Source organism: Vulpes lagopus, chromosome 1 (assembly GCF_018345385.1).
Source record: "Vulpes lagopus strain Blue_001 chromosome 1, ASM1834538v1, whole genome shotgun sequence".
NCBI lineage: Eukaryota > Metazoa > Chordata > Mammalia > Carnivora > Canidae > Vulpes > Vulpes lagopus.
Genome location: NC_054824.1, coordinates 4,744,612 through 4,765,686, shown reverse-complemented (window position 1 = coordinate 4,765,686; position 21,075 = coordinate 4,744,612). Strand labels below are relative to the sequence as shown.

The following is a 21,075-nucleotide window of genomic DNA, read 5'->3' as shown; positions in this document are numbered from 1 at the left end:
AGTTGGCCAGGAATCAGGGAGAAAGTGCTCTTAAGTGAGAGTGCAAAGGGGCGCACCCCATGGGCTGTGCTGGGATTGAGGGGCCATTTGTGGAAGGCCCAGGATGGTTATTTATGAAGGGAGCTTTGGAGTCAGTAGATCTGGGCTTGCACGTCCCATTTGCTCGGTGACCACTTAAAACTGCCCCCAGTCTCAGTCTCTGTGTCTGTAAATCGGGATGATGATAATCTCATGAGGTTGTGGTGAGAATTATAAATAATGTAAGGGGCTCAGCACAGCCTCTGGCACACTGTAACAGCTGAATAAATGCCAATTATTATTCTATTTGTTTTTTGTTTTTTAAGATTTTATAGATTTATTCATGAGAGACACAGAGAGAGGAGCAGGGAGAGACATAGGCAGAGGGAGATGCAGACTCCACGCAGGGAGCCTGATGTGGGACTTGATCCCGGGACTGTGGGATCATGCCCTGAGCCGAAGGCAGATGCTCAACCGCTGAGCCACCCAGGCATCCCTATTATTCTATTTGGACGGTAATGCAAAGGCACTGAGTTGCATCTGGTTAGCTGAAGCTCTTCAAACTTTAAGAGAGGGAAAGAGGATAAAGAAAACCCAATGCACTCATCAATCACTGAGAACTTACTGAGCGTCCAGCGAGTGCCCGGCACAGGCGGAGGGCCTCCTGAGAAGACCAAGCATGGATCACCTCCTGCCATGTGCCGCTGTAGGCAGCTGGGGAGACACAGTTCACAGGCAGACCCAACAGACAGCTGAATAGGTTGGGACACTGATTTTAGGAAAAAAGAGGGCTCAGGAGAGAGGGAAAGAGGAAATGCACAGGGAATGGGGGCTCTGGATAGAGGTGGCCAGACTGAAATGCTGCAGTGTGACCCGTGGTTCTCCCTGGGAGAGGCTCAGCTCGGGAGCCAGGACAGGCCGAGGGTGGGGGGGCCATTCACATTATTGGCTCTTGGTGGACAGTTGGGCTGTCAAACCTTACTTCCTCTGCTGGTGACCAGGCCAATTCCACAGCCCTGTCTCAGAAAACATCCCCTCCGGCTACAGAAACTGGGCCAAGGTGGAGAAGGCAAAGCCAGTATGGAATAAAAGCAGCCAAGTCCTTCCGACAGAGACTCCAGTGGTGCCCCAAGAGCATTTTCAAGGGGGAAAGGCATTAGCGTCAACAACAGACACTGTTTTTCTGAACCAAAGATCCACCCAGGGTCCCCTTTAATTAGGAAGCCACAGACTCTGCAAATTATTACATCCAGAATTAAATAATGTGCAGGACGTCAACTTTAAAGTCACCCTGCGGAATAAAGGAGAAGAAATCACAAACTGTGCCAGCAACAGGAAGCTGCTTATGTTGGCGGGGAGGGGTGACACGTCAGGACGAGGACGGGATATCCTGCAGAAGAGGTGAAATCAAAGCTGACCTGACCTGGAGCTCTGCGGTTGTTCAAACAAAACAATGATTTCAAACCCAATAAAACCAGGCAGAACAAAATTCCGATTTTTCACACGAGGCCAAAGGAATGACTTTCAAGTTCCCCAAATGTGTCTGGAGCAATACAACTGTGTGTTTTCCAGTTATCTCTGGTGACGCATTGTGTTGAAATTTCTACGTGAGGTTCAGAAGATTTCAGCACCGTGTTTTAAAAGTAAAAGTAGGGGAGAGGTGAACGGTACAGTGAATTCACATGATGTCCCATCTGAAATGCACGATGGTGAGCAGGGAATCTGAGAAGGAAGGAGGTAAGCAGTAGAGGAGGGAGGAGCGGGGTCCCATCAGGGATGTGGGTGGAGGAAGACCAAGCCCAGCCAGAGAAGACAAGAGCCAGGGGCCAGAGGCAGGGCCAGGACACGTCGTACAGACAAGGGCTGATTAGCTGGGCCACGGATCCGAGGTCTGGTGTGGCTAAATGCACGGAAGGGATGTTCAGGCTGAGAGGGGTGAGGAGAGTCTCAAGGGAAGCCCAGAATAGAGGCCCAGACAGGGAAGGGGGGTGCAAGGTCCAGGCCCATGGGCGGGTATCAAAAACCTACTCAGGACAACTGAAGGAGGGAGACCCAGCCCGTGGGGAGAGGGGGATGTGGCTGCAGCCAGGGCTCTGCTCCTGGCACCCTGGAGTTGAGGAGGGGCAGGCAGGGACATTTCTTCTGCGACCTATGGGGGATCGCCAGCAGGCGAGGGGAGGGTGCTCTGGCTGCCCGTTTCCCCACCACTCTCTTCCCCGTGGTGACCAGTGGCAACCCGAGATAACGGTCCCTGGCAGCGCAAAAGAACGGAATGCATTGGCAGCTCCTGAAACCATGGGTATTTGGTCCCCATACTTTCCGGAAGGAAATCTAAGACTCGTCGAGAGGACTCTGCTTGAAGCACAGACTGCATTAGGACGGGGGTGGGGTGGGGTGGGGTGGATTGAAGTGATTCTCTCGGGCGGAGGTGAGGAAAGGAGGAACCCTGCTGGCTATTCCAGAAGACCAAAGCTCTGAACAATTGCAGGGATCCTCCCCGCTTTCCAGGAGCCAGACAGAGATGTGAAATCAGAATAAGGATCTTGATTCACCGTCCCGGGTCGGAGGGACACCTACCTCCGTGGGCTTTTGTGCAGAGTAAAAGACAAGAACCCTGGGTGTAGGGCTTTGCAGCCAGGGGCACGCTGCTGCTCAGGGTGGTGAGAACTCAGACCTCAGTAATAAACGGGTGTCTGGGAGGCAGCTCAACACAGAAATTATTCCAGGAATCCGGCCACCCCCAGGAGGGGCAGTCTGACATCATGCCACGAAGCATGCGAGGCAGCGGGGACAAGCGCCGGGGCTTGGGGAACAGCTGGTGGTCATATTGAGGGTTTGGCTGCAGTGAGGAAGGAATCAAAGCAAGAGAGGATGTGCGGAAGACAATAGGCACTTTGGGGTTGCTTTTCCGGACTGCCCCCACACAGCGCCGGGGCCTGCCGGGGCCGCTGGGGAGCCCAGCTCCATGCGGCTGTGTGCCTCCCTCCAGCTGGAAGACATGGAGGCCTCGAGACGTGGGGCAGTTTTCATCTGCACTGCCTGTCCCTGATTATCCAGATGATGCAAATGAAGGAGTTCCTCCTGCCAGCAAGGCAAGACGAGGAAGCCAAGTGACATTTTTGATGTTTGATGGCAGTCTGCAGTTCCTATTTACACACTTTAAAATCACAGAGGGTGACCATCTGCTTCCTCCTTGCTGATTGCTAAGAAACGCGGGATGCACAGACCAAGGACATGCTCTTGACCATTCAGAAACCACCGCCAAATTGCTCTGCCCGAGACAGCACAAAGGAGAAAGACACCCACCCGGCGTGTAACACGTGACTGGCCGGTGCAGATAAAGAGGAAAGATATTCAGAGGAGCGGAGCGGGCTGTCAGCGACCGGGGCTCGCCGCGGTCCCATCTGTCTCCCCGGGGCCGGCGGGCGGTGGAAGGACCCAGGCCATCGCCCGCCTGCGGGTTTCATCTTAAAAGAGAGTCTGGGGTGGCCGAGGGTGGGTTAAAGTCCCTTTCTTTTCATTGTGATCTTTGGCTTTCCGCGTCCTCTCTGGGAGCGAAATGGATGGTGTGCACAATTCGTGCTCCTTCCCGGGGGCACAATCGGGGTGGCCCCCGCGGCTCCGGGTGGCTCAGCAGGCAGGAGGCTCCCAGCCCCCCCCGCCCCCCCCCCCCCCCCCCCCGCCACGGCTCCCCTGGGGCTCCGGGGTGGGGGGTCAGTGCAAACAAACACGCTTCCTGCTCAGTCCTTAAAACAATGGGTGCTTTGGGAAGGGTTTGCTTTTCGTCAAAGGGTGGTTTGCTTCTCCAGTAGGGGGAGAATTAGATTCAATCCAATGATTAAAAAAACGGGTCCCCGGCCGCCTCCCCGTGGCTGACATTTGCCGTTCGGGTCACGGCGCGCTGTGTGGGAATGGCAGTGCTGCTGTTGACAGAGAACAAGAACCCATGTGCCGCCCACGGGGGCGGGGGCGGGCATCTCCTGGCGAGATCAGCCTTGATGTGCCACCGGATTACAGAGGCCTCGGACGAGGCTGATTAATAATTCTGCAGGAGCCCTTGAGCTGGGAGGCTGGTGTTCGGAGGCTGATAATCCCCAGTCATTGTAACACAAAGGGAGGACAGAAATTGAATTCACAGTTCTGAATCGTGAGATTCAAAATTCGAAAGAAAACCGGGATCCGCTTCTTCCTGGCTGTGTTTGTCAACCTAGCTGCCTCCTTGTTTGTGTTAAATGGCTACTGTGCTTTTTGAATCCAAAATCTGATTATATTTAATTAGTACAGGCATCTGGGATTTCTAATACACAAAGAGTTATTAAAGTAACAAATCTTTCTAAAATATGTTCACCATGAAAGAATGTGTTAATTTATGCAGTAACAATTTTTTAACATGAAATAATTAACATGAAAACTGCAACGATTATGAATTCTTCGCAGTCTAATTTATATGTGAATTTTCCTCCAGATAATAATCTATTCAACTTAAATCTGCGATACTGGGAGCATTTGAACAGACGCATTTTTCTTCCTCTATTTAACACACAAACCTAAACTCACGGCAGGTCTCCCCGCCCCGGCTCCCACCCCAGCAGGTCTTATACAAAGTCACAGGAGCCCCGGTTTCTATCTACATTCCAAAGATCCAGAGATTAAATTGCTTTGACATTTGCTTCCCCCACAGTGATCCTTAAAAAAAAAAAAAAGAAAAAAAAACCCCAAAAAACCCCAGCACACAGAGCAATTCTATGTTCCTGTCTTTGTGATGATTCAAATCAGCAGTGGAGAGAGTTAAGTAGGCAGGTGACCCGGCTGGAAGACGAGAGGGTGTGTGCTCTGCAGGAAGGCAGGCGTGTGTAGGGTGTGCTTGTGTGTGTGTGTGTGTGGGGGGGGGGGGATGGAGGGGAGGGCCGGAGTGAGATACAACAAACAGCTGCTATCACCCCACTGGATCAATAGTAGTGACGTCACTATTACTACTAACAACTGTACAACTATCAGCTCAGCGTCTGCTCTGTGCTGAGCGCTTTACGGATACTCCCAGTCCTGTGATGGAGACGAGGTGGGGATGGAGACCCAGGGAGGTTGGGTAACTTGTCCAAAATTTACAGCTACTTCGCAATGATGCTAAGATTTACACTAAGATCATTTGATTTCATACGTCGTGCTCTTAACCCATTCAGTCCCTCCCATCTTTGGGAGCATGTGTGTGTGTGTGTGTGTGTGTGTGAAGGAAAGCGGGGTCGGGCCATCCAGAAAGACATAAAGCAAGGAGCTGCCAAGAGCACAGGAAGGAGTGAAAACCCCGAGAGCTTCTTCTCTGATCCTCACAACCGCCTGAAAGGTGGCCAACACCGGCCCTGGTTCTCCAGGGAGGAGAAAAAAGCTGAAGCTCCCTGAAGCTAGAGCTTATGCAAAGTCCACGAAGGAGCAGGAAATGCAGAGTCGGGATCTGCACCCAGACCACCCAGCTCCAAGGCTCCTGCGCTTCTCACTACCCCAAGACAACCTTGCTGCTGCATGCAGGGAGCACCGGCCTAGCACACCGTCCTCTCTGGAGGGTCTTGCGGTCACCAGGGTGTCCGATGCCCACAGGGAGAGCTGTGCCCGCTGCCCAGAGGGCAGGGGAGCAGGTCTGGGAGGAGTGTGCAGAGGGGACAGTGAGTTTGGCTACTTTCGCTGCTGTAAGCAGGTATCTATTAAGTACCTACTGTATGCTCAGTGCTGATCTTCCGGCCGAATTACCTCTATGGAGGAGCGGTGAGACTGGGCCCGCAGACACGTGGGAGGATTGCTCCGACAGGGCTCGTGCATTATGTGTGTGCTCACGCACACGCAGGCACAACCATCAGAGCCGCTGCTGGAGCCTCTGGTTTGCAGTTCTGCTCGGGCTGGCAGGGGATGGGGGGGGGGGGCTCGGGGCATGTAGGTAATATGTGGTGACGGCCCAGGCACAGCTGGCTGTAAAATTAAAGAACTAATTTTTCTTTCTTTTCTTTTTTTTGTCTTAAAAGATTGATTCTTCTTTCCTGATTACTAGTAGTCTTTTTCTTAACTTCTTTTTTAAGGTAAGAAAGAAAGAGACTTTTCAAGGATAATGTACATCAGACAATAAGAAGTTTGGGTCATAAGGATGGTTTTTACATTCCACCACCCTCGAAGAGCTTTCATAGACAGCCCGAGGAGTCCTGCGCTAATTACGTGAGGTAGCTATTTTCACTTTTCCATTTCACAAAGGTCAAGTGATTTGTAAGTGAGTTTGTTCAAACCCAGGCCTTGTAACCTCTAGGCCTGGCTTCTTTGAAGTGTCCCACCAGCAGGTAACACAGCAACCCCGTATTACACCTCGAAAGGCATGCCCACAAAGTCTGCAGGGCAGTATCTATAAATGCAAACTAGGCTTGCCCGAGGACTAATGGTTCTTTTTATGTTTTAAAGATTTATTTATTTATTTGAGATAGAGAGAGAGAGAGTGCATGAGCAGAAGGGGCGGAGGGAGAGAGAGAGAATCTCAAGTAGACTCCGTGCTGAGCGCAGAGCCTGATGTGAGGCTCGATGTCATGACCCGGAGACCATGACCTGAGCCGAAATCAAGAGGCGGATGCCAAACCGACTGTGTTACCCAGGCGCCCCTGACGGTTCTATTCCTGGGACCTAACCACGAGATGGAGGGACTTTTGTCCTCCACCACGGCAGCCTAGTCCATAATGGCCCCAAATCAGAAATACCAGAACAGATAAACTGATAACAATTTGTAGGGTGGAATACGGCTCAGCAAGAGAAGGGAAAGAGCTGATGCACACAGCAGCAGGGATGAGCCCCGCAGACGTAATGGTGGGAAAGAAGCTGGACACAGGGGAGCAACGCTACATGGCTCATTTAGACGAGGTGCCACCACCAGCAGAAGGAATCTCTGGGTGCAGGTAGGAACAGTGGCTACCCAGGCAGGCGGCTGTGGCTGGAAGGGGGCCGAGCGGGGCTTCTGGGGTGCTGGCGGTGTGGCCTGTGTCTTCATCCGTGGGTGGTTTCAGGGGCGGACACGTGTGTAAGAACTTACTGGGTTGTACACTTTGCCGTTACTCATTTTATCGTCCGTATGTTATGGCTCAATAAAAATAAATAAGTGTCGACAAAAGCAGGCCGTTCTTTTACACAAGCCAAGTCGACCCGAACGTGTTAGGTTTAGATCGGGCCTAGTCAGCACTGAGCTTCCTGAAAGCTCAAGAAGAGAATGGGGTCGATCAAGAACTCTCTTCCTGCCTGTCTGCGTGAGCTCTGAAGGAGCTGCTGGTTGGAGGGGAACTGCTGGAGTCTTAGAAAGCAAGGCTCGGTGACAGTCACCCACGCTGGTGGTTATGGGAGGAGGTGAGGTGTGGACATGTGAGGATGACAGACAGACAGGCAGACGGTGGAGCCTTGGGGTGTCCGCTCCGCGGTGATGCTGCAGTAGGGACAGGGCTGAGATTGGATCTCAGGGGACCCTGCAGGTAGGGGGAGAGGCCAGCGGGAGCCTGGGGGAGGGGATGGAGGAGGGGGTAGAGGCCAGTGGGAGCCTGGGGGGGATGGAGGTGGGGGGAGAGGCCAGCGGGAGCCTGGGGGAGGGGATAGAGGTGGGGGGAGAGGCCAGTGGGAGCCTGGGGGAGATGGGGGGTGGGGGGAGAAGCCAGTGGGAGCCTGGGGGAGGGGATGGAGGTGGGGGAGAGGCCAGCGGGAGCCTCGGGGAGGGGATGGAGGTGGGGAGAGAGGCCAGCGGGAGTCTGGGGGGGGATGGGGGGTGGGGGGAGAGGCACTGGGAGGTGAGGACCTGGGGCAGGGGGACGGGCCAGCGGTGAGGGCTTAGACACTGCCTGGGGATCCACCACCACAACCACCTCCAGCTCCACAAACCCAGAACCAAACTCCTCCTCTTTCTCTGAAAAATGAGCTCTTCTCTCCGACTCCCTTATTGCTGTCACTGGCGATTCCAGTCTCCTATAACCTGCATCTGGCTACGCGGGAACTGCCCTCGCCTCTCCCTGTCCTCCACAGCGTGCCCGGGTGTGCTCCCCAAGGGCTGTCACCACGTATGAGACACAATGGCAAGGGTATGTATTCACCGCCTGCCGTGTTCCGGGCCCTGTGCTGAGACTTTACATTGCCTTTAGCTGTCCTGGCAAAAATTAAAGTACGAAGCAGTTAAAATATATTTCCACTTTGCAGGGAAGCAAACTGAGGTGCAGAGAAGTGAAATAACTTGGCCGAGGCGATGGTTTTATGTGGCTTCAGCGCCGGACCTGTGTGTCCCTCTGCTCACCTGCAGGATGCACCCCCACCCCCACCCCTGCCCCGGGGTGCGTCCTGCTTCCTTAGAGCAGTAGCTCCCAGCAAAATCCCTCTCCCAGAGTCTCCACGTAGTTAATGGTAGTTAATGGTGGCGTTACTTAGGGACTCTGATTGCACAGAATTTAGCAACGAGTTTATGACCGAAGAAGACCTGCTGTGATGGAGGGAGACGTGCGGGATACCAGAGAGCAGCGCCAAGTGATTTCTGGTGGCCTCTAGAAGGCTGTCGGTAGAGGACCACCCTCACCGGCTCTGACCCTGGCGCTGACCTCCTCCCTGACGGGGGCTTCTGCTCACAGTCCAGGGGGGCGGGGGGCGGTAGGGGGAGAGCAACGCAGGGAGGGCTGCTGGATGCGTGTCCAAATTCCAATTCTGTGCCCTGGGGAATGTCACCGCATCTACCCAGGGCCGGGGGATGGTGACAGACACTTGGGTGCGCCCCTAGCTGGAAAACCCTCAACCCTGCGGAGAAACCACTGCCGCTCAGAGTCCCCAAATACCTGTGTTCGGTGCTTGCTTCTGAACACTGCCCTCACTTCCATAATCAGGATCTCCCCTGGCCGTGGCCTGGGGGTAACATAAAACCCGGCTTGTAAATACTCCCAGGCTCGCGGGCCAGCTGTCTGGAGGAGCCGAGGAGTCCCCAGCAGAACCCTCAGCGTGCAGCGCGTGCCATCTGCAGAGCGCCCCGACAGCTACACGCAGGCCCCTTCTGCCTCCTGCAGAGCCGGGGCGGGCCAGGCCCTGGGGAGCCGGCCCAGAGCTCGAAGATGCAGCTCTTTCAAGCTCCCTCACACTTGCACATGAGAGGCTCCCCCTTAAAAACACTTCCCCACACAACAAAGGGGAAAAGGGACTTATGACTGTTAGTTTTTGTTTTTTAAATCACTGTCTGGCTGAGCGGCAGTGGGCACAGCTGAAGAGAGCGGAAGCAATGCTGCCGGCCACACCTGGAGACTCCGCTCTTGCCTCTGCCCTTTGACTAGCTGCCTGCCTTTGTGCAAGGTGCTCAACCCGAGTCTCTTTCTCTTTCTCTCGCTTCCCTCCCGACTCTTCACATTTAGGCTCCGGGGCCCGGCCCTCATAGGGTGCCCCGTAGACGCCCCGGCTCCTTCCTCTCCCTCTGCTGCAGGAGACCATTGCTTTTATTCTCCTCGCAGATCCTGGAGCCCCACAGCCTTTGCTTATCCCCGAGTGCGGTTCTCCACCTCATTTCCTTCTCCTTATTTGTCTCTTTCTGCAGTTTGGCATGGACCGGAGGACATTTGCGAAAGGGAAGAGAGAGGGAGTGGGTGGGACGCTCTATTTGGAAGTTAAGCAAAGGAAATACGGTATGAAGGGTATGAGCGGATCCTTCAGAAGGTGTCGGGGGCAGCATCCGGGAACGTGATGGTGGGGGTGCGGAAGCCAGCAGAAGGGTGCTCAGGACAGCCGACCGTGGAGGAGGGTGGGACTGCATGGCCCGGGCCGCGGGTGGCCGCGTGCACGCTGTCCCTCGGGCGCCAGTCACCCAGGGCCACAGCCCGACGACCCCACTCCGTGGACTAACCCTCGAGCCCTGTCCACGGCACCCTTCCCAACATCCTTGGTTTCTGCCCTGCAACTTCTAACTTATGGGTGGTTCAAGGCAAGTATCTGTAGCCACACACTCTGTAGAGTCCAAAGTGTGGGAGAGGGGAGAGGCACACCCTGGACCGCCCCAGCCGGCTCCCGGACTCTACTCACTCCCGCGAGCACGCTGACACGACCGACCGAATGCCGAGACCGACTCCCATCTCGCCCCTTCCTGAACTAAATATTCATGTCTCCAAACCTTCACCTGCTCCCCGCGCGGCCCCCCGGCTTCTGGGTCTGCGAGTTGGGACCTGACGGGTTTGCTGCAGGGCAAACCGTCTCATTTAGGGCCAGGTCTCAGACCCAGGGACGCTGCAGACCCCTTGACTCAAAAGCACGGCCACATTTCTGTCCGGATGACCAGTGCCAATCACAGCTGCCCGTGTGCCTTTGATTAGGGACACGGCCTGCCATCTGGCCCCGCAGTAGCGCGTGTGTGCATGTGTATGTGCGTGCGCATGCGCATGGGCACGCTCGCGGTGTGGGCATTTGGCTCCAGCACAAGAGCTGCCACGTGTTGGGGAAATTCAAACAGCCAAGCTGTCTGACCGACATGAGATTGAGCATTTGGACGGTATCTGCACCAGCCAGGGTCTTCGTTTAAGCGCTTTCCTCCTCGCTTGACGCTGCCGAGAATGAGGAGGGGAGAACTGACACGGAATGAAAGAATTTAAAAGTCCCAGGGTGGGATCCCTGGGTGGCGCAGTGGTTTGGCGCCTGCCTTTGGCCCGGGGCACGATCCTGGAGACCCGGGATCGAATCCCACGTCGGGCTCCCGGTGCATGGGGCCTGCTTCTCCCTCTGCCTATGTCTCTGCCTCTCTCGCTCTCTCTCTGTGTGACTATCATAAATAAATAAAAATTGAAAAAAAAAAAAAAGCTAAAAAAAAAAAAAAAAGAAAAATAAAAGTCCCAGGGTGGCCGTTCTGAAATCCAGCAGGAAGCGCTGCCCTGCCACACATTCCAGTCCCCGCTTCGCCTTGCTCAGAAGGCCTAGGCTTGGTGAAAAACAACAGCCACGCAGCCTCCCCGCTCCCTTCAGACGCCAGCGTTACCTTCTACACGACAGGCCTACGCTCCCCTGCAAACCGCACTCCTAATTCCACACACGTACCTTGCTCACCGCCGTGCGCACATCCGGGAAGGAGGAAAACAGCCCTGGGAATTCCCTCCCTGGCATCGGGTGCTCTAAAAGTAGCCGAAAAGCTCCCCGCCGGAGCGGCTGCGGGCCTGGGGTGTGTTTAATCTAGAATCTGATTTCTACAAATCTTTGGGGGAGGGAGAGCGGAGGGAGATGATTTAGAGGGGTGGGGTGCTCAGCTGACACGGTTATTTCCCATCCTTCCTCTAGATCCCTCTTCTGCTCGTCTCCTGGTTCTCAACCCAGCTGGGCGCCTCAGTGGGCTCCTCTGACCGCTGGATTCCCCCCGGGTTTGGCGGCAAATCTGGAGAAGCCCCAACAGCGGGCTCAGGTACGAAATCGCCCGATCCAAGCCTGGCCTTCTCTGCAACGTGGCCTCTCGTTCTTAGCCCTGGTGCCTGCTCCGTGCCCACTGCCCTTCTGGCCTCAGTGGGTGATGGCTGTCACCCACGAGCTCCGGGACATCACAGCATGCCTTGTTGGTTTCCCTAACCCTGCCCATGCCTTTATAAAGAACTCCTTTATTAAATTCTCAAATGAGCATGTTTCTGTCTCCTGCTGAGACTTGGATGGAACGACAAGCTATGATTTGATGTATCTCTTGGCTTTCCACAGCCCTCTTTCCCCAAAGGCAAAGCGTCCGAGGCTTGGACGCTGTGCGGGGGCCAGCCTGAGCCAGGAAGACCACATCAGCGGACGCTCAGTCACCAGAAGGCAACATGCTGTCCATCCATTGAACCCACTATAGTCTCCCGCCTGTAGAGCTATCGGATCCCTGCCAGAGCAAGAAGAAACACCTCGGCTGGAGGATGCCATTCCAAATATTTTTCTGGAGGAGGGGAAGGGAAGGAGAGAGGAAGGATGGTGCCGCAAGCGACTGTTGTCTTGGATGTGATCATGAGCCATCCCATATAAATGCCCACCTTGTCTTGCTGTGTACTCATTGTCTTCGATCAACCTCGCCAATCCAAAGTCAGCAATCTTGCATATTAGTCCGTTCCCCACTAGGATGTTTGCTGACCGCAGGTCCCTGTGGATGTAATTCATGCGCTCGATGTAAGCCATTCCCGCGGCAACCTGTAGGAACGGAGGAACAGGACGCACGTCACACCACGACTCCCCGGGCTCACACGGCCTTACGCCTGAGGCGGGCGTCAGAGGACCATGCAGCCTACCTGTGCTGCCATATCCACGAGGTTTGGTAATTTCAGAGCTCTTCCTTCCCCGTCTTTTAAGAAATCGAGTAAACTTCCTGTGGACAAAACATAAAACCATTTCAATTTACTCTGGAAGATAAAAATGCCTGACAAAGGGCTGCATTTGGTTTTCTTATGATTGAATAGATGATGCCATTGATGAATAAAAAAGAGATTTATACAAAAAAAAAAAGGAGGGTAGAAAAAATTCTTGTTTGAGAGGCAGCGGTTTTATCTTTCGGATTTCACCGCAGACAATGGTGACTTCATTTCTAAGAACAACAAAAGTTTGGGGATGCCTGGGTTGTTCAGTGGTGGAGCATCTGCCTTTGGCTCAGGGTGTGATCCCGGGATCCTGGGATCGAGTCACGCATCAGGTCCCTGCAGGGAGCCTGCTTCTCCCTCTGCCTGTGTCTCTGCCTCTCTCTCTGTGTCTCTCGTGAATAAATAAATAAAATCTTAAAAAAAAAAAAAAAAGAACAACAAAAGTTTGAAAAAAGCATAACGCGTGGGATATGATTCCCTCTATGTCACAAAGAAGGGCACGTGGGGACACGTGGGGATACGTGGGGAGCTGCACCACTTTGCTTCATCCCCCAGCAGTCCCCACTGACATGGGGAAGACGCTGCCCGGCCAAGTGGTTCCCGAAGTGTGGTCCTGGGACCAGCAGGGATTGCATCCCTCGGGGAATCTGTTAGGAAGCTCTCAGGTTGTGCGCCAGAATCAGAATCAGAAACTCAGGAGGCGGGGCCTGGAAACCTGCAGTGTGAGAGGCCCCCTGGGTGATCTTGATACATAGCAAAGTTTGAGAAGCGCTGGCCTAGCTTATTTACAGATTTTTAAATCAAGGAAAGAATATCTGAGGAATATAGAGTGGGGCAGGTAGCTCCCCTCGTTGGATCATGGCCAGCCAGGCCTTCTGGATATCTGACGCCTCAGAGCCACCGTGACAGCATGGCCTAAGTTGCTTAGGACCAACACCAGGGCTAGAACAATTATGCGCAGAGGCCGGAGGCTTGCGATGGTCACTGGTGATTGCTTGCATGCTTTAATCACAAAGTTATTGACCAAATAACCCTGGAGACAAAAGACAAGCAATCTGCCAGGAAAAAACATTTTTTTCCGAATATATTTAAAAACAAAGTACATGGAAAGGAAAAAATTACACTGGGGTCCTCTGTTGTACAATGCATTCATTGCCTTTTAAGGTTGTTTCTTGTTTGGTTCATCTATTTTTCCGAAACAAAGTGATCTTTGGCCTTATCCCTGGCAATACTGCTTTTGATTAGAAAGACAGAGAGAGAATGAGAATAAAATGCGCTCTCTAGGCCGCTTGCGTGCTGCAGTTGATTGAACGCCCGGCTCTTGGTTTCGGCTCAGGTCATGATCTCCGGGTCGTGAGATCGAGCCCTGCATCAGGCTCTGCACTCAGCAGGGAGTCTGCTTGAGACTCTCTCTCCTTCTCCTTCTGCCCCTCCCGGTTGTATTCTCTTTCTAATAGATAAATAAATAAATCTTAAAAAAATGTGCTCTGTAAAAGCATGTCTTTCTTCATCTGATATTTAAGAGAGTTGGAAAAACAAAGGTGCTGAGAAGATGGAGACAAAATGAACCCAGAGACCTGTGTCTGATATGAACCGTTCAGCCCTGAAAAAGGAAATTTAGCACAAGGCATGCCATCCGAAATGACAGCAAATGATCACAGCCCTCGCCACCACCCTTGACATTAAAAATGAACGCTTTCGTTATGGAGAGGAGCTGAGACTCCTGACGTGTGCAGCGTGTAAAAGGTGCTGTGTTTCATAAGGACCTAGGGGTGGGAGCACACTCAAGGTCATGGTCTGTTTTAAAACTGTTTTCATTAATGAGCAGACAATTTGTGCTTCCTGACGGGAATGCTCGACTCATGCAGAAAGCAGGGAAAAAAGCAAGCAGGCACCTCCATTTCCCTCCCCAAAACAACCCCTGTGGGTCAACTGTGAGAGGGATCCCAACCTTTATTCATGTACTCGGTGACAATGTAGATTGGCTCCTCGGACACCACCGCGTAGAGCTGGACCAACTTGTCGTGTTTCAACTTCTTCATGATCTGTGCCTCCTCCAGGAAGGACTCAGGGGACATTGTGCCTGGTTTAAGAGTCTTTATGGCTACTTTTGTGTTTCCATTCCAGGTACCTGCACACATCCCACAATATTGAGTCAAATCAAAGCTCCTCTTTTGAAGGAAACAACAACAAAAAAGCTTTTCAATCAATAACTCCCTACATAAAGTTAAACTTAAAAACTTAATCTCCTTTTTTTTTGGTTGAATGAGGATAATCAAATGTAAGGACTCTGTCAAATATTTTCAACAGGAAAAATGCGTTTACCTATGGCCGTATTACTTTTTTCTGATTTCGATATTATGCGACTTTCCTTTTCTGGGGCTCACTCATGTGATTACAAATTGTTACCAAAAGCTCTGGACACTTCTTTACAAGGATGAAAGCCCAAAGGTCATTACGACAGGCCTGGCCATCCCATAGCTATCCCTTCGGCAGTAGAGTGAGCATGGAAGAAGCCATTTTATGAAGAGTGCCATTAAAAAAAAACACATGGCAACACACTGAGGATGTCTGGAAATTTCCTCTAGACTTTCAACTGTCTGCAGTGGATGGGCTACTTGACCGAGTCCTTGAACAGTTGATATATAGGTAAGATTACAAGTATGCTATTGAGCTTTGGCAAGAAGCTCACAGCCTACTTGCCCCATACTTCAACCAGGTAAGGAAAGTTCCTCATGTTAACTGATGGTCAGCCACAAGAACAATAGCTTCTATCAGTTAGAGTGAAAAAATTAAACAGCAGCTAAGAGGGAACAGAAGTATTTAGGCATAACATGTTAAAATCAAGTAGATACAGAGACAGGCCTGGTTTATGATCACGGGTTGCCTCATCTATAAAATATAGGAACGGAACTGGATTATCTTTTGAATCTCTTTCAGCTCCAGAATTTTTTTTTTTTTTAAAATCTAGGTTCAGTGTGTATTCCATTATTAGTCTTATAATAACTATGAGTTAAAACTCTAAGGGAGGGGCACCTGGGTGGCTCAGTGGTTAAGCATCTGCCTTTGGCTCTGGTCCTGGGATCGAGTCCCGGATCAGGCTCCCCACAGGGAGCCTGTTTCTCCCTGTGCCTTTCTCTCTGTGTCTCTCATGAATAAATAAATAAAATCTTTAAAAAAATCTGCCGAGTTAGATTATGCCTTTACTATTTGTAAAGAAAACTGGTTTAAATGAAGATTAATTTTTATTTTTATTTTTTTATTTTTTTTTAAAGATTTATTTATTTATTCATTCAGAGAGAGCGAGAGAGAGGCAGAGACACAGGCAGAGGGAGAAGCAGGCTCCATGCAGGAAGCCCGACGTGGGACTCGATCCCGGGTCTCCAAGATCACACCCCGGGCTGCAGGCAGCACTAAACCACTGGGCCACCAGGGCTACCCAAGATTAATTTTTATATTTAACATAACTGATTTTAGAATTAAAAAATTCTGTAACCTTTGGGTACTCTGTTCAAGGCATGGTTCATATAATGACGACATGCAACCTAGAAAAATCTGAGTTAGGAAAGAGCAGTGGCTTACAGAAGAGTTCATTCAAATTATAAAATATCTGACTGCTACATGTAAGTGGAAAAGGTGACAATCTGTAAGTGGTCTTTGCTATTTGAGCACTGTCAGCATCCCAAAATTTTAAATAGAGATTTTCTTCTCTGGTAACAACCCAATTAGTCTCACTGGCATTCCACCATAACGTGGTATTTTATGTTCAGTAGGAAACAAATTCGTAATAGTATGGCATAATGACTTCAAGTTGATAATTATGCATTTTGAAAATAAATCTTCGTGGAATGTCCAATTCTTCCTGACTGCATAAATGAATTAAAATCTTGGCACCCGCAACTTCAGTTATAAATTGAGCGGATGAAGGAGAGGAAGGCCATATACAGATATTCATATATACTTATTATATAGTAGCTTATACACACATATATGTGCATGTCTGCGTGTCTGTCTCTAACCTTACTGCTCTATCTATAGCTATGTAATACTTATTCTGTTCCAAGAGCTTTCCCTGTGCTAAATATTTTAATGTTGACCACCCCTAAACACTTAGAGCTACATATAGCAACAAGTACCTATCTTTATTGTTTTTAATTGAACCTAAGAAAGGAAGAAGGCGGATTCCATAAGCACCAACATCTGTCTCACTGACGGAGAGATGTGTTTGGGTGGGGCCAAATTCAAGGATTTTCTCTAAGCCAAGCTGCCGGACCAAAGGCTGTTATAAAAGAAGTGGGACGGGCCCAGGGCAGTCAGCCTCATCAATGACACGACAACCAAATTAAGAGAGGTCTGAGTGGTCTACTGAGCATCCACCATGTGCAGGGGTTCTGAGTATATTGTCCATGTCATCCTCAATCCCGTGAAGTAGATATCATTCCAATTTTACAGATGAGGGAACTAAGGCTCAAAGACATTAACTTAGCCTCTTGCCCATGGTTAATCAGCTAGGAAAGGTTCAAATGCAGGCCCACTGAGCCAAAAAAAAAAAAAAAAAAAAAGCTCATGGTCTTTCCCTATAGTAACCCGTCCATCGTATCTTACCTTCTCAGGTCTTAGGAAGAGGAAACAACGGATTCTTACTGTATTGGTTTCCCGTTCTGTGCACACCTGCCTTCGTTAGCCATGTGACGGAGGATAGAGGAGTACAGTGAAGTATCGCTGTACTTTCAAAATCTGGACGTCCTGTGCCGGACCGGCTACCCAGGTTAAATGTCTTGGTCCCAAAATCTCTGTGTGTGTGTGTGTGTGTGTGTGTGTGTGTGTGTGTGTGTGTGTTTGTCCCAAACTGTCTTTAATTGGCTCTGAGGTGCAGCCAAAATGCAATGCGCCCTCTGCCTTACCAAGCCACACTTCAGCGAAACACCCCTGACCCAGCTTCTTCTCCAGAAACAACGAATCACGTGCAACTTCCCAAGCATCTTTAGCCAATCCAGAAGTTTGTGGGGTACAACTCGATGCAATCACAGTTAAGTTAAAGCACAAACCATCAGCTTTGTCTACAGGAAAGGGAATTAATAAAGAAAACACAGTCCTTATAATCCATAATCATGCATGCACTAGGGAAGATGGAAGGTGACTTGCCCCTTAGGGCGACTGAGTTCACTGAGCAAATGTTTGCACTTGAAAATGAAGGGCTGGAACGTTCCTCCTACTATCTTCTGGCTTATGAATTGAGACTCTCATGATAGCATAATTTGAGCCATCTGCCAATCGTGACCACTACTTCTCTTTTGGAAATTCTGGAATTCTGAAATCAAAATCAAATGTATAATCCCCCACTATTAGTAATTTAAACCTTCTTCCTTCCAGGTCACAAAGTCTTTATTTTCACCTTCCATCTTTGATGTTTGGGACTTCCCAAACGAGAGAGCTACTAATAGAATAATTGAGTCTCAGCATACCCATCCATACTTCCCCAAACTGCCCATTTCCCAGTCTCTTGATCAACTGCAGGGATTCTCGAGGGATTTCCCAGACATCTTTGGTTTTGACAGACAGATCGGTAAGCCTTGGCATCCCTTTATGACAGGGAACAACTAGGCGGCAGCAGAGACCTGCGGCTCTCTCTGATGGAGTGGAGACAGCAGCAGGAGAGGGAGAGAAAAGCAGAACATGTGAAACGACACTTAACAGTTGCACAAACCCAGCGAGTGCACAGCATTGCTCAAAACAGGGCTACGTCGGCGAGAACTGCACATATCTTGGAAGATTAGACACCACACGTTGAAACATGTTCATTGGAGGTAGAACAGGAAAGACATTTTAAACATGGACCGCTCCATGCCTCCAGGTAGTATATAGGCTACACACATACACAGGTACAGGTACGGCTGTTTTGGTTTCTATACTCGCTAACGAAGAAAAATGTTTTCCGTCCGAGATGCTAATGACATGTCTCTGGAGCCCTGGAGATCTCTCCAGTGACTTCAGAAGGTACCTTTGGAAGACAGAACATCAGCATGACTATCCTCTCCCTTTCTAATATCAAGGGTTCAGGGACTTTCTTTGGTTTGAACATATTTAAAATTGTGACTTTAATTCAGGATTTTTCCATAGAATATTAGACTGTTATAAGCCAGGAAGACTGAAGATTATACCTGGCCGGGGAAAAAAGAGGTCACATTTCTCTAGGGATTTCTTTGGCATTTTAACTGACTCTATTCTAGCCGTCAGATACTCTTGCTTCTTTGATATTTCCCATTAAAAAAAAAATCTTTATAACCGTCTCCAATGCATAATTTAGAAATCTGGTTTCAAAGCAGAAAGAAAGGAAACTGAAATCTGTAGAAACTCAAGGCTGAGAAAGAATCCTATTTCCTATGAAAAAAGACAAAGGAAACAAGTTATCACTTATGGGCTATTTGGATTTTTTCCCCTTCTCTCTTTTCTTTCTTTTTCTCTTCGTTTTCTTTTCTTTTCTTTCTTTCTTTCTTTCTTTCTTTCTTTCTTTCTTTCTTTCTTTTTTTTTTTTTTTTTTTTTTTTTGTCTTTCTTTCTTTCTTTCCTTCCTTCCTTCCTTCCTTCCTTCCTTCTTTCTTCTTTCTTTTTAAAGAATATACCTCTTCAGAATATATCAGTGGTGAGGGGAAATTGCCTAAATGTCAGGTTAAATGTCTGCCAGGTAAGAAAAAGTAACAAAGAATAAAGGATCGGAGCAGTGACAAAAGCCGTAGAGCGCCTGGTGTGTGCAATGGACAGCGCCCCGCCCGCCACGTCCCACCGGCAGCCCCTCGGATCCAGGGAAATCCTGTGGAGGGTGGTTGTCTTTTCTCCAGGAACCAGCCTTAAGTTACTTTTTATTCCTTTATGGTAGAACCAGGTTCTGAGATGTTTAGGCAGGAAATTATTTATGTGTCAATATTTCAGAGGCACTTTATTGCATGGGAGAGAGAAAGAGGGAAGAGGCAAAGCCAATATAAAAACAAATCTAACTTGAGATGGAATTTTTTTTTTGAGATTAAAAAACGTCTATTGCTCTTCATATCCTTTCTCTCCTCCAGCTTTACGATGTTATTAACGTGCCCTTTCCAACACAATATTTTCAAATGATCCAAACCCTGGGGATCCTGCTGATGTTTGGCTGTAATGAAATATATTTCGGCATTTGAAAAATCCTTACATGTGCGGGCACTTTGAGTATGTCGCTTAAGCTCAGGGAGATATTCTGCTTCATTTCTCCCAAATATTTCATTAGAATCCCTATAAACTAAACCTATCCAATGCTCTAATCAACGAGTACTCCAGGTCCTGTTAATTTTTCACTTTTTCATTAGTGCCCAGGATGAATCGATAGGTATTTCTTATTGCCACTTTCAAAAGATTGCTTTTTTTCGGTGCTAAAAACTTATACACAATTTTTTTTAAAAAAATGAATGTGCACAGAGCCATAGTTGAGGTCAAGCCATGTACTATTTTGGGGTTTTGTTACTGTCCTGAAGAATAGTATATAACGTGTATATATATATATGTATGCATATATTATGTGTGTACACATAATACACACACACACATATACAGATCAAGAAAAAACTACAGGGTTCAATGTGACATAGATCTGTAAATGCATGTGCATCTATGTAAAACTCCACCTGTGTGTATATGTTATATGGTGCGATAGCCTTGCTAATCTTAGAAAGTAATCGTTTTGACACTTGTATATAAGACCATATTCTTTACTATAATGTGCGGACTGTACACCTAAATACCTCATAAGCATATATTTTTAGGAACAACACACTAACAGTGACCTCTGGGTGTTAGGACAGCGACTGATCTAGTTACTGCTTGTAAGCTGAATTTAATACAATAGCTGTAACAGATCTAGGAGCTGTGGGCCGCACAGTCTACATCTAGTTAGGAAACAGCCATAGTGGTGGAGGAGTGGAATGTGATAAATGGACTGCAAAATGCATCCGGTCATGGGAATGAAAATCATGTGCAGCCAGTCCCGTGAGTGCTGAGTGTGAACTGGGGACCCTCGACAGGAGTCCCCCACCCCCGTCCCCCCACTGTGAGTTCCCTCCCAGACACTGTTCCCTCTCCTGTCACGGTTTCTGATTACAGACTCCAGGGGAACAGGTTTACAATTTAACCTATTGCTTCGTATTTGGGAACTAGAATGTTATAGAATCTTTTGACAAATGCGTGGAACTAATAACAACCATGGTAAAAAGACATCAACAGAACCTATTCAGCTAAGCCCCACCTTGCCTGGCTGCTAAGAAAACTATGCCACTGCTGACCTTGCTCATGCTTGTACCTCCTCCCCGCCCCGACCTCCCTAGGAGCCTCCCCGTTCCCTCCAGTGTCCCGGTGGTGAGTAGCTAGTCAGAGTCAGGGTTACCTGAGTAATGTTGTACAAGCTGCTGAAGTGTTTCAAACTGGGCCCGGGTGGTAATATAGTATCCACCATTGTCAAGTTTGCGAATTTTATAATGTTTGACATGGTCTCCTTTCATATCATCCCAATCTCGGATCGACAGTGAATAGGCACCTGGTAAATATGCAAAGCATTAGCAGCTCCAATAATTTTGAAAGCTCATTTGTTTTTTGGGTCTCACTTACCTGACTATTCTGATTAACCAATATGAAGAGGACACACACACGTATGTGTGCATGCACACACACTCTTCCACTCAGTAACAGAAGAAAAAAACACCTCTTTCTTGCAAATGCCAGAA

The 21,075-nt window shown here is 49.4% G+C and overlaps 1 protein-coding gene and 1 long non-coding RNA gene across 5 annotated transcripts in view; one reads left to right on the top strand and one right to left on the bottom strand.

Moving 5' to 3' along the window:
* Positions 1-21,075, bottom strand: part of FYN (FYN proto-oncogene, Src family tyrosine kinase) — a 209,644-nt gene that overhangs the window by 20,015 nt on the left and 168,554 nt on the right. For 2 of the 3 annotated variants that reach the window (XM_041752313.1, XM_041752323.1), the window contains 5 exons: positions 20,739-20,888; positions 17,798-17,962; positions 14,284-14,463; positions 12,267-12,343; positions 12,015-12,168 (listed from right to left, as the gene is read on the bottom strand). In XM_041752313.1, the coding sequence (XP_041608247.1) occupies positions 12,015-12,168; positions 12,267-12,343; positions 14,284-14,463; positions 17,798-17,962; positions 20,739-20,888 (726 nt within the window). Of the gene's footprint in view, positions 1-12,014; positions 12,169-12,266; positions 12,344-14,283; positions 14,464-17,236; positions 17,393-17,797; positions 17,963-20,738; positions 20,889-21,075 lie in introns of all 3 variants that reach the window. The other variant, XM_041752331.1, reaches the window with a different exon arrangement.
* Positions 1,449-10,710, top strand: LOC121489363. 2 transcript variants are annotated; one of them, XR_005987336.1, is made up of 5 exons: positions 1,449-1,755; positions 6,084-6,221; positions 6,774-6,938; positions 7,983-8,099; positions 8,215-10,710. It is a non-coding gene; the product is annotated as an uncharacterized LOC121489363 (long non-coding RNA). The 2 variants fall into 2 exon arrangements; XR_005987335.1 differs by having other exon boundaries at positions 7,983-10,710.